Below are 10407 nucleotides of genomic sequence, written 5' to 3' on the forward strand. Positions count from 1 at the left end.
GGCCTGGCCCCCGCCCTCCTCCCGGGGCGCGGGCCGCGAGGGGCCCGGAAAAGTTTGCTCGGGCCGCGCTTACCGTTCTTCCTGCGCGGGTTGGCTTGCTTGCGCCTCTTGCACCGGGGGCCCTCCGCCATGATCGGCTGCCTCATTGATAAGCGCGGATCAGATGGCAGTTCGCATGGACTCGGCGCCCTGCTCCGGCGGCACGCAGGCTCGATCTAGCGACCAAACACACGACAATGTGGGCATCGCCCGCGCCCATGGAGACGCGCGCGGGCGGCCCCGGGGAGCCGGGCCAGGGCCCGGGCCAGCACCCATCCGCGCCCCCAACGCCAAAGCGAAACTTCGGCGGCCCCCTCCCCGCCCCCACCGCCGGGCCCCAGGCGCTTTGTGTTTGTTACTGTTTGGTGGGTTGCGCTCGCGAGGCGATCAGAGAGACAAGAATTACATCTTCAAAATGAGTCATAACTCCTGACCGTATGAGGGAATGCACACGGCGTACAGTAAGGCTGCTGCACTCGGGCTAGGCAGACCCTTTGCTCCGAAAAGTCCTCAGCCGGGCTGGAGAACTTGGGGCGAGGCGAGGCTTTCTCTCCCTCTCATCTTTTCTCACCCCCCCCCCCCATTCCCAAGAGGAAAGAAACAAACAAACAAGGCGAAACAGCCTCTGGGTGAAGCACACTCGGGTAAATTGATAATAGTAATTATAGGAAGCCCACTCGCCTCGCGCCCCCTCCCCTCCCCTTTGGAGTTCATCGAGGCAGTGTTTCTTCTTCCCCCACCCTCCGCCCCCAAATCAAGATTTCCCATTTTACGCAGCAATAAGAAATATAATTATAAACCTCTTTGGACACTGCCCCCCCCAGCACTGTCACATTGACAATATTTACTTAAGTATTTCCCCCCACCTCGCTCACACACACGCTCCCCCACACTAGTTCCCTTAAATAGTTCCAGCAGGAAAAAAAAAAAAAATTCCCTCAAGAAGGGAAAGAGAAAGTCCAACCACTACGGCAATACTTTTAAGCTTTACTAAAGGATCGTATCCTTTCTGGCTTCGAAACTTTTGTACCTAAAAATCGAGAGAGGCGCTGCATTTTTTTTTTTTTTTTTTTTTTTTTTTTTTTTTTTTTCAGCTGAAACTGTCAAAACTTGGAGAAGGGGAACTGCGGAGGCAGGCAGGAGAGGAGAATCCTTAAACTCGGTGGAGGTTGGGAAGATGCTGTGCCTCGAGGATTAGTTTAAACAGGGGGCTATAAAAGATGTAACAGATGCAAACTGTAACACAAGGGCCATTAACCCTTTCCCTGCCGCCAAGCACACTTGGTCCCCACGCCCCGCACCTATTGTCTCCGGTGCTAGAAGCTTTTCGGAAAACCTGGAAAGTGAGTATCAGTTTCCACACATTTGTTAAGGGGGTGGGGGTGGGGGGCAGAGAGAAGGGGAAGTGGATATTTTAGAAAGCACCTTGAATTTACCTAGGTATACACAGCAGGAGACTGAAGTTTGACACATTTTTTAAAAACCTTTTTTTTTTTTTTTTTTGCCTGTTCTGCTGATTTTAGATTTTTAGGGGAAAATCTTGAAATAAGGAAATGGTCACACAAATGTCTGGGATGAAACAGCTGGCCTGTCTGTATTCAAGCTGAGACTTGCACACGATTGCATGTAAATATATGTTTAATAAAGTAAGTTGGTAGTTTTATGAGTGTGTGTATGCGAGAGGGAGAGAGGGCATTCATGCTGTAAACTTTATCTCTGGCTGTTATTCCTAACTCTGGAGTAAGTAATCTAGCCCTCATCATTATAGGGGAGCATGTAAAATATAGAAGGAGGAGGGAAATAAACACATTTGTGTTAGCAGGGTTCACCACCGTTCATAGGAACTTCTATCTCTCCCTTGACTTTTCAGTGCCATAGTATGGGATGGGTTCTGTGTGTGCATGAGTCTCCTATTAAATCCATGTCCACATTGCTTTGCCATTTAAAATATAATTTCAAAAGTTATCCTAATTTAAAACGTTGCTATCCTGACAGCAGTTTTCTCCCCAGCTGTAGTGACCCCCCCCCCAAGACACACTTTGGTAAACGACTCAAGTTCCATGAGGACTTTCACTTCTTTATTTATAATCACAGAAGTGAGGTGTTACTTCACACACATATATACACAAAGAATGAAATAAAGAAATGAAACTCGCTAAGCAGACAAAAACAGGCAACTTTCTGCTTAGAAAACAGCCTGCTCCGGTGGGAGAGGATGGACTACTGTATCTAAAAGAAAGACTTGTCCCCAAATTTGGTGGGTCTGTAGCTATCAAGTTTTATAATTATTAACAGGTATTTGCCAAGTTTTAATGGCTGAATATAATGAATAAGAACTAGATGCGAAAATAGAGCAGCAGCTCTCCCCTTGATAAGGTTTTATTCCAGCCATACAGTTCTCAATAAAACTTTTCCTAGATTGGGTAGCAAAGGCACCTTTGGTTACCTGAATGGACAGGTACAGGGCACACAGTTGGGGACAGGAAGAAAAGGAGAGGAAGGTGAGGAGAGCGCGAGAGAGAGCAAGAGAAAGCGAGAAGCCACTCTTGGGAAAAGCATGCCATAAAGGGCTAAACCCACCTGAAATTCCCACCCGCAGCCACCCCTTCTCACTTCAAGCTCACATCCCCACTCGAAAGGAGAAAATTAGAAAAGGAAGACGGGGGACGAGCACACCAAAAAAGGGTAAAAAGAGAAAAAAAGGGGGAAAAACCTACCTGCGAAGTCTTGTTTGTAGTTTTGGCCAGAAATGGTGAGAAGAAAAAGCATGAAGAAGCCGCGAAGTGTGGGGGAGAAAAAGGTGGAAGCGAAGAAACAGCTCCCGGAGCAAACTGTACAAAACCTCCCCAAGAGTGTCGGGAGGCAGGACCGTTATTCCTGCGGAGCAGGTTAGAACTGATCTCTTTCGGCCACTCCAGGAAACAAACCTGGGGACGGACTGACGTGTTACGCCTCTTCTAATGACATTTTTTTCTTTTTCTTTTCTGTAGGAGAGACCCTGAAACACGCGCCACCTATCTTTGTGGGGAGGGATAATTGAAGCGCCCTGAGCGTGAGCATCATGTGAAAACGTGATCGCCAAGTTTCTCTCTGGGAAAGGATCTGGGATAGATTATACCTTGAAGTCTCCGCAAACGCTTTAGTGGAAGAAATGAAATTCCACCTCCCTCCCTTCCTCTCTCCCTCCCTCTCGCCTCTCTCCCTCCCTCCCTCCCTTCTCCCCCCCCTCGCCTCCCTCCCTCCGCCTCTCCCTCCCCCCCCGCCAAGCCTCCTGGCATCATTATCCTCATCTCTAAACCCTCAGAGTACAGGGCGGAAAACGGTGCACACCATTCACAGAACTGGAGAACTCCAAGGGGCGAAAGTTAAAGGCAAAGATCCCAGGTCCTCAATCTAGCTCTCCTCTTCTTATACAGATATATCTAACGATCAGATTTGAGATGCACATCAAGTTGTGTGGCTATCTCAGCAGGGCTTCTGGGACTCAATTCTTTGCTTTTTTCCTTTTTTTCTCCCCCCCTCTTTTCTTTTCTTTTTCTTTTTTTTTTAAGATGCTAGAGCGGTGGTGGTGGGGGGAGGCTACATGTGAACTGCATTTTAGGGTGTGTATGTTAGGCTGTGTGTGTGTACATGTGTGATAAATTTCTGGATTGAATCCTGAAATTAAAAAGTACTTTGGCATTTTAATAAAGGGTCTCTAAGTAAATTAGAGCTCTGGGCTGGATCTCTGGATCTCTCTACATCTCACGGAGACCTCACTACAAAGTGAGCCTGTACAGGGAGACAGGAGCAGAAGGGAGGCAGGCCATAGAGAACTTAGCAGGGAAGGCAGAGAGCGCGATATTAAACGGCATGGGGTCTAAGTTTTGGAGTATATTTTTTTGATATTGCAATTAAAGTAAAATTAAAAAGAAAAGACTCCACCTTTGCTCTGAAGGGATTGGTTATGCAAATATGGAAGGGATTTCCTGGAGAATACAGCTTTCTACTGTATGGTTAATTAAATAATCACTCAAAAGCTTCCAACGTGACGCTTCTGTCGTAATCCAATCAGGTTACATAGGTCCTAAACAAGAAAGATATTTTCCACATCTGGAAGTCAGCAATTTAGCAAGTACTGCACATTATTAACCAATTCAGAGCCCACTTCCCAGGGGAATTTTTTTTGAAGTTTAAGTGTTCTTAACCAATGCTCTGCTGTTTTGTTAATCAAAAAGCTGGTTTACACTGCACATAATTGGAACTAATATAGAAGTAAATAAAGACAGCCAAATTTGAGGATGCTGAGCACAGGCATTTATCGGAAAAGGAAGAAATCTCTTAGCCTCTGATGGTCCAGGCTCAATTTCTTAAAGTGCTGTGAGGCCTTTTTTCTTTTCTTTTCTTCTTCTTCTTCTTCTTCTTTTTTTTTTTTTTTCTAGAGAGTGAAAGTGTTTGAGATCCTCAGAGCATGAATAAACTTTCAATCCACAGCCTTTGAGCTCTCTTGGAAAGGTAGAGGTGGAGGTATAAAGACCAAAATCCTGCCTCGTACCAAATTTTTTGGCTTTATCTTGTTAAATATGTTGCAGCCCCTTATTTTTAGTGTGAAGAGATCTGAAACAAATAATACCCTGATCCAACTCTAGACTTTTACTTATATTAAGATAAACTGCTTTGAACTGTGCTTTGAATATGTGCCTAAAGCAAGACTTTGAATGCAAGAGTCGCTGGCAATGACATTCAAAACAGGGAAAAGCCACCACTTGGGTTGCCACATCCACAGTCCCAGAGGTACATGGCCTTTGTATTCTGCATGTTTATTTTTTTTGGGGGGGGTGCAATAGTCACCAAACATGACTACAGCTAGCTCCTCTCTTAAGATGCAAGGAAGTAGATTTTCACAGTTGGTTACAGACTCACTTCTTTCCTAATTTGAGTATTCATTACAATGAGAACTTGTGGAAAATTAATCTTTACTTTCATCACAGATGAAGTATCTATAGAAGATCTCTAGATACTGGAGATCTCTAGATACTAGAGATGGTCAACTTAAAAATATTGATAAAGAAAACTAAAGATCTCCAATATGGATAAGTCACATTTTAACATTATATTTTACATTGCTTTTGCTATTAAATATTCATCTAGCTAAATCATATATATATATACATATATATATATGACTTATCAAATTCCTACTCTGATACATGTCACCATTTTTCATCATTGTTCATATTCTTTTTCAGGACTCCATTCCCCTCATTTTTATGAAAAAGATGAGTCAAGCTTCTTCTAGAAGTTTTCCTTCCAGGCACCCCTCCCAGCCCTGGGAAGGAGCCTGTTGCCGGTTTTCAGGCAGGGCCCCTCTTCAGGTGCCCAGGTAGCCAACAGGGGTTCACAACTATGATGCAAATTCACAGGTGTCACCACACTTTCAGAGGATCCACTTCAGTAGCAAACAGAATACCAGGCTTTATTATGTATGCTAAATATCCTGCTATTTGGATCAAACGTAAAGAAAATGCTAGGAAGTATTGCCATTAAAAACACCTAATCATCTGATTACCCAGGCTTCAACAATGTTCAAGAAGCAGAAGGCACCCCCAACATTTAGCACTGGGAGTTCTGACAGGCGAATATTTGATGTGGGCTTTTTTTTTTTTTTTTTTTTAACCATTTTGAGATTAAAAAAAAAAAAAAAATCAAACGTCCCATCCAGGTGGACGTTTTAGTGGGGGAAGGAAAGGCCTCCAGGAAGACTGAGTGTAGGGTGAAGGTGCCCACGCCCCTGCCTGGCGTGCCTCTCTCCAAGCGAGTGGCTTTGAGGGTTCCCACAAACGCTGAGCAGGCAGTGGGCTAAGAGGAAACCGGAATACAAATTTGTCTGAAGCACGCCCTCAGTCTGAGAACCAGGTCCGGGACAATGGGGATCGTGGAATCATCGGGATGCAGGAGCGCAGGATTGGGGGGACAAGTCAAGAGAGGACGAGGGGCTACTGCTAGCTTTCGGCTTCTCACACAGCCAAACAAGTCCTTCAAATGAATCGCTCCTTTCTTGTCTGTCTTCCCCATTAATAATCCACTTCGAGATAAGCACAGACGAAGGGGATTAAAACAACAGATACATACAAATGTGAAATAATATTGCAATCGACTTTGAAGGGGAAAAACAATTCTTTAGGATTTCCTTGGGCAGAACAAACTGCTGTCTCCAGTATCTCCTCCACCCAAGCAGGGAGAAAAGGATGCACTTTTGTTTTCCAATTCCCTGCAGCCAGGACCTGGTGTCTGTCCCCCCATTCACCTTTCAGTCTGTCAATTTCCTCAACTTTCACACCCCCTCCCCCAGCACCTCACTCCTCATGGGCCCAGATGCCCGAGGAGGTACGTTTCCTCTGCCCTTGGACACACAGGCTGAAGAAATAATTCGAATTTGGTCACTGCTAATGATTTTTTACAAAAGCAAACTCTGTTCATTTTGTGCCATGTGGAGAAATTTTTTTTAAAAATCCATTCTCGTTTTGAAACGGGATTGATCTTTCATCCCGAGGAATTATCTCCATCTTGTGTGGCTGCGCAGGGGGAGGTGCGCAACTTCTTTGGGAGTCGCAAGCAAAGGGTGGCGAGGAGGACCCCAGCACTGGGCGTGTGTGCAGGGCGTGGGGGAGGGCAGGGGTCCAAGTCAAGCCAAACGGTCTTCTCACGTGCAAACTCGCAATCCAATCCATTCAGAGTTGAGCTTAGGATAGGAGGGGAAAGACTATTTAAAAAAATCGGGAGCATCTCTCTGAGAAGCCCTCGCAAACAAAACCAAAACAGGACCAGAGAACCTCAGAGCGTCCTTCCCATCCCTGCTGCGAGGCCCGCGGGCTGTGGAATCTCACACGTCACCTGGCCCCAGCAGGGCAGCCAGCTGAGGGCTTTCTTTTCTTTCCTTTTTCCGAAGTGAAGGATGCATCTCGGCTTCAGGGCTTTTGCCAACGTCTACACTGACAGGAACCAGCAAACTTCAGGACCCAAATGAGCATCTTAATTTATTGATGCCAAACAGGTCTGCTCGCTGTCCCCGTTCCCGGCGCGCTCTGCCTGCCTCCCCCGCCCGGGCTTCGGTCCCCAGTCGCCGGGCGGCGGAGCACGTGCAGGGGTGGCCCTGGAGCCCGCGACCCCCGCCCGCACCGGTCAGCTGACCCCGCCCGCCTGCCGCCCGTTTCCGGTCCCCGGGGTCCGGGACCGGCTCTGGAGCAGCAGCCGGGCGGCCGGGAGGTGATGCTGGGGGCTGATTATCATGAGAAAGGCTGCGCCTGGAAAAGCCTCCTCCGCGCGACTGTCAGGCTCTCTGAGGTGGGGAGGGGGACGGAAGGGACCCTGTAGGAGTCAGCAGAAAACTTGCAGTAAGTTGGACGCGACGCAGGCCGGAGGAGGTGGATTTCGCTTCAACTTGGAAGGCTGGGGCGGTACCGGTGCAGACGCCAGCTGCCTCGCCTGGGAATTGAAAACCAAAAATCTCCCTCCTTCCCTGCCTCCCTCTTGCCCCGCTTTCAGCCTTCCTTGCCCTTTGCCCGTATTTGCTTGACATCCTGTCCCCGTCGTATTTCCTACATTTTCTTCTTTCTGTGTCTCTTTTGCAATCTCTTGTTTTCTTAACATCCCCACTTCTCCCTCGCAGTGATTCTTTCAGTGGCTCCTTTATGTGTTCAGATGTATCATTTTGTTTTGAAAACACGATGTTTAATATGCAATTAATCTACCAGCGGGAGGGGAAGGACACCCTGACTAAAATAACTCCCGGGATCTCAGAGACTCCAAGTGCACCAGGTGTCAGTGAACAGCCGAGGAATAATAATACAAATAAATCAGTAGCTCAGTGATCTCAGTGGCTTCTTCTAAATTATTGTATCAGCTCAGACTGACAATTTTTTAAAAGTAATAGTCTTGGGAAAAAATGCGTACTTGGCACGGGGAGAGACTTTAGAACGAAGGGAATGAGCACGTTTTTCTTATTTGTAGTGACAGACTAATACTTCTTCGCAAACCTTAGAAATCAAAATAGGCAATGTTAAGAAACTGAATTGTGTTTTTTCTTTTACTGATTGTTTGGAAAATGAAAAACCAAACAAAGCATTCCCTCTACCCCTCATCAAAGATTGATCAGTTCACATAAAACATCACGGTGTGTGGTTGTACATTGATCAGGGGACTTAGAACTTGAGCAGCTGAGTTGCTTTCTTGGCTGTACTGCAGCCTGTTGCCTAGCAGGTGAGTGAGTGTGAGGCTTGGTGGAAGTGTGGATGTGGTGACATTTTCATTATTGTGAAAACTGCTGTTCTTTCCTATACTTTAGGTACATTTATAGCGCTCATAAAATTCAGAGTTCGCACTTGTTGCACTTGTTCACAATTTGTTTACCTTGTAGAATTTTTAAAACTTGTTGGAAGTCAATTGAACATGTACATTAAGCCCTATTTAGGCCAAGGAAAATAAAGATGCATTAGAAAGATGCCTTTTAAGCTTCATAATTATTAATTGACATTTTATGATGAATAATTAATCATTTGAATAATTTTGGTATCTCTGATCTGAACACATATTTGCATATCTAATGCTTGATTTTAAGTGTGTGTTTTTAAAAAAAATTCATTCTCTTAGGACAGAGAAACAAAGTAACATATTAACATAAAATTTCTAGGCTACATTTGTAAAAGTTTATTTAGCTGTTATATTCTTTTGACGTATCTGTAAAACTTCTTAAAAATTTGTAAATGATTTATGTAGCACTACATGTAAACATGTAAAAGAATTATAATTAATTAGAAAAAACTATTCTCCGTGTAACTCTGTCCCAGTTCCAAACACATGCACTAATTATGCACCATGTCATCTTACTGGGATTGGTCATTGTACTTTTTGGCCCTGTCTTCTTTCTACAGGCCTAAAAGTAAAATATTAAAACAACAGCCAGATCATTCAGGCCTGATATTTAGGATAACTTTTCTGTCTCTTCTTTGTTAATGCGCTGACTTAAATTATATAAGAATAATTAAGCGAGCATGTCCCTGCTATCTTTGTACTCCTGTGCCAGTTCGAGATGAAAACATCCAGTTTGCACCCGGCCCCTGCACGTGACCACCCATGTGCTCGCAGGCAATGTACTCTGCACTTGCTCCTTCGTGTACAGTGTGGGTACAGTAAGAGTGTCCATTTCTTAGAATTTTATTAAAACTAAGTGAAGTAATACATGAAGCTTCACTAGGTTGTAGTTTAATCTTTATAATGAAAAGTTGAACAAATAATATGGAACATTCAGATCAACTAAAGAGAGTATAAATTAATTTTGACTGTTAAAAACAACCATTTACATACTAGCACCATCCCTTTCCATAGGTTGAAAAATGAATGTTGTGTCACTAAGTGAAAAAAGAGAATGTAAAGCATTCTGGGATTTATGGCTGGTTTATTTTTATTTTTATTTATTTTAAGAACTGTTCAAAGGATGTGTAGCTGCAGACATAAAAATGTAGTATTTTCTTTCAGCGGTTAATTTATTGTATCCTATATGGTCATAATTTGGTTATAAATAACAGAGTCTTTTGAAAAGAAGTTTGGTCCAAATGTATGTGCTTAAAGTTTCCTGTGTCCTTTAATTACATGTTGTCATTGTGTGTAAGGGTTAAATGTGCAAAATCTCAGAAGCAAGCGGTCTTGAGCAAGACTTGTGAAAGAAAGGGACAAACTTGCAAATTCAGAGACCAGGCATTTTGACCGTCAGAATAATTCTTACTTTGAGACCATTCATAAGGAGCTATGCATTCCCTTTTGGTATTGTAACTATCTGGGGGTCTGCACTGAAAACCATTTTATGAAGTGGAAAATGCAATTCTCTAGCTCCTTAAATGTCCACAAGACAGATTGCTTTTGATGAAAAAGTAAAAAAAAAAAAAAAAAAAAATCAGTGCAAATGCTATGTGTGTGTGTGTGTGTGTGTGTGTGTGTGCTGCAATATTTAATCTTAATACTGATGGCCTTTCTTATTCTTTTCTTCCAGACCCAAAGTGCTTATGTCTACTTGTAGTTCTTTTTTTTTTTTTTTTTTTTGGCACTGGGGATTGAACTCAGGACCTTGCACTTGTTAGGCAAGTACTTATTCTGCTGAGCTATCTCCCTGGCCCTACTTGTAGTTCTTTAAAGGGTCATTTAATTATTTCTTTTCTCAAAGGATCCATCCTACATTCTCTGTAAATCAAAACTACGAGATGGACCATCTGGGCATCAGCTGAAGGCATCAACAGTGAACTTACAGTTTTCTTTGTTCCTGGGAATGGGGGGCGGGTCAGGAATGGTTTGCACCTACAACTTGTCTAATCACCTGGAGTTAAATTCATTCAGCTC

The 10407-nt window shown here is 44.1% G+C and overlaps 1 protein-coding gene and 1 long non-coding RNA gene across 5 annotated transcripts in view; one reads left to right on the plus strand and one right to left on the minus strand.

Annotated features, from left to right (window-relative positions):
• Zeb2 (zinc finger E-box binding homeobox 2) overlaps positions 1–3119 on the minus strand; it is a 134306-nt gene extending 131187 nt beyond the window's left edge. Inside the window, exons 1-2 of one of the 4 annotated variants that reach the window (XM_004636640.2) lie at positions 2757–3119; positions 74–215 (exon numbers count right to left, since the gene is read on the minus strand). In XM_004636640.2, coding sequence (XP_004636697.1) covers positions 74–146 — 73 coding nt within the window. In that variant the 5' untranslated portion in view covers positions 147–215; positions 2757–3119. Of the gene's footprint in view, positions 1–73; positions 216–398; positions 584–2756 lie in introns of those variants that run through there. The other 3 variants (XM_023721431.1, XM_004636639.2, XM_023721430.1) reach the window with 3 other exon arrangements.
• Positions 622–2854, plus strand: LOC111818179. The gene is made up of 4 exons (XR_002822235.1): positions 622–683; positions 1134–1382; positions 1563–1665; positions 2777–2854. It is a non-coding gene; the product is annotated as an uncharacterized LOC111818179 (long non-coding RNA).
• Positions 3120–10407: the final 7288 nt, after the last annotated feature.

The sequence above is a fragment of the Octodon degus genome, unplaced genomic scaffold (assembly GCF_000260255.1).
Source record: "Octodon degus isolate 3935 unplaced genomic scaffold, OctDeg1.0 scaffold00082, whole genome shotgun sequence".
NCBI classification, from domain to species: Eukaryota; Metazoa; Chordata; class Mammalia; order Rodentia; family Octodontidae; genus Octodon; species Octodon degus.